Raw genomic sequence first — 2,190 nt, 5'->3', positions numbered from 1 at the left:
TATATATATATACATATATATATATATATACTCAGTTGGTAAGAGCACTGACTGCTCTTCTGAAAGTTGTAAGTTCAAATCCCAGCAACCACATGGTGGCTCACAACCACCCATATTGAGATCTGATGCCCTCTTCTGGTGTGTCTGAAGACAGGTACAGTGTAGTTATTTATAATAATAAATAAATCTTAAAAAGAAATTTTTTTTAAATTAAAAAAAAAAAGTAGTTCCAGGTCATTCTCTACTACAAAACGAATTCAGGGACAGCATGGGCAAAGCAAGCTGCTTTCTCACAGAAAGTTAAGTAAAACAAGAACTTTAGACTTCTGCATGTAGGTTTGCAGAGTCTGTGAGGGAAAGAATTCCTGAGCAAGATACTGCAGACCTGGACTGTACTGGACAGATGGCAGGCCCGCGCTGGGACTGAGCTGGTCACCAGCTGCTCTGGGCCTCCGTTTCCTCATCTACTGCAGACCTAGGCTGTACTGGACAGATCGCGGGCCCGCGCTGGGACCGAGCTGTTTTGTTTTGTTTTAGACTTAATGTGCATCGTTAGCTCTGTGAGTCCTTTGGGACGTTGGGACTCGTTCCTCCCACTGGGTTGCCTCATCTGGCCTTGATATGAAGGTTTGTGCCTAGTCGTATTATGTCTTGGTATGCTGTGTTCAGTTGATATCCCTGGGAGGCCTGCTCTTTTCTGAAGGGAAACTGAGGAAGAGTGGATCTGGGGGAGAGAAGGGAGGAGGTGGTGGGGAACTTGGAGGGGGGGAGGGAGGGTGTGCTCAGGATGTGAGAGAGAAGAGTAAATTCTCATAACCTTTTATTTATTATGTAAGTTCACTGTAGCTGTCTACAGACACCAGAAGAGGGCGTCAGATTTCATTAAGGGTGGTTGTGAGCCACCATGTGGTAGCTGGGATTTGAACTCAGGACCTTCCAAAGAGCAGTCGGTACTCTTCCCCGCTGAGCCATCTCACCAGCCCTTCTCATAACCTTTTAGAACAGTCCTGCCTCCCAAGCAGTTTTCAGGAGATCACAAGCACGGGGTGCCTTGGTGGCAATGGGGCTTTTATTGACTGTTGGCTCGGCTTTAGGGCTCTGGGCTAGTTTCCGCTGCCCTGAGCAGTTTTCCCGTGTCTCTCCGGATCACCCATCTCCTTCAATACCTTGTTTTTCAGGTCATCCCACATGCTTTGGAACTCCAGCTTGCTCTCATACTCAGAATCTATATAGTTCTGCTCCATGGCCATGAAAACATCCTGTAGGTAGTGAATTTCCTTCTCATGATGGTCAATGATTGATTTCCTATAGGAAACACAGTGGATAGAGCAGATGGAACAAAAATGACAGAGAAATGTGTAGTAGAACTACAAATGGGCCAGGTATGGTGAAGCACTCCTTTCGTCCCAGCATCTGGGAGACAGAGGCAGGAGGATTTCTGTGATTTTGAGGCCAGCCTGGTCTACAAATTGAATCCAGGACAACCAGGACTTTTACATAGAGAAACCCTATCTCGAAAAACAAACAAACCAACAACAACAACAAAATGAAACTGAATGTTACAAACTTTTAGGCTTTGGCAGGGAGGAAGGAAAAGGTTGGGCGTGTGTGTGTGTGTGTGTGTGTGTGTGTGTGTGTGTGTGTGTGTAGGTTTTTTCCCATTAAGAATGAATAAGAATATTTTGATTTTTGAATAGGTAATGCCTTCATAGGATACAAAACCAAAAACATAAATAAGTTTGCAGTGAAATCACTCTCCCATCCCCATCTACTGATAGATGGATAGAATCCTGAGTTGGAAGTGGGGGGTAGAGCCAGAAGCCTGGTAGGGGCAAAGGTAAGCTAAGGCTATAAGTAACCCAAATTCATTTACAAGGCTCTCAGGACGCAGTGTGCATAGACATTGTGGTTCAGGAAGGAGGCCCCACAGTACCGGGCATCTGGTTACAGGCATAGGCTCTGGGACACCCCCACACCCGAATCCAGTCTCTCGACTCTCTGGCTGGCCCCATACCTTTCTGTCTCAAACTCTTTGGTTAGGGCCTCTAGCTCCATGTTGTAATTTTCCTCCAGGAGGCCAAGCCGGCGTCGTTGCAGGGTCAAGAGCTGGTCAACGTTGTGCAAGTGGCTACGCAGAGCATGGGAATATTGCTCCTCAGCTTCTGTCAAGTCCCTAGCCAAAGACTGGGC

General features: G+C 46.4%; 1 protein-coding gene across 1 annotated transcript in view; it reads right to left on the bottom strand.

The window, feature by feature from the left end:
- Positions 1 to 2,190, bottom strand: part of Ccdc65 (coiled-coil domain containing 65) — a 14,856-nt gene that overhangs the window by 3,651 nt on the left and 9,015 nt on the right. The window contains exons 3-4 of the mRNA XM_031358822.1: positions 2,015 to 2,184; positions 1,167 to 1,305 (exon numbers count right to left, since the gene is read on the bottom strand). Of these exons, the coding sequence (XP_031214682.1) occupies positions 1,167 to 1,305; positions 2,015 to 2,184 (309 nt within the window). The remainder of the gene's footprint in view (positions 1 to 1,166; positions 1,306 to 2,014; positions 2,185 to 2,190) is intronic.

This window comes from Mastomys coucha, unplaced genomic scaffold, assembly GCF_008632895.1.
Source record: "Mastomys coucha isolate ucsf_1 unplaced genomic scaffold, UCSF_Mcou_1 pScaffold11, whole genome shotgun sequence".
In the NCBI taxonomy this organism is placed as follows: domain Eukaryota; kingdom Metazoa; phylum Chordata; class Mammalia; order Rodentia; family Muridae; genus Mastomys; species Mastomys coucha.
Note: the sequence above shows the minus strand (reverse complement) of the source record. Positions and strands in the feature narration are given on the sequence as shown.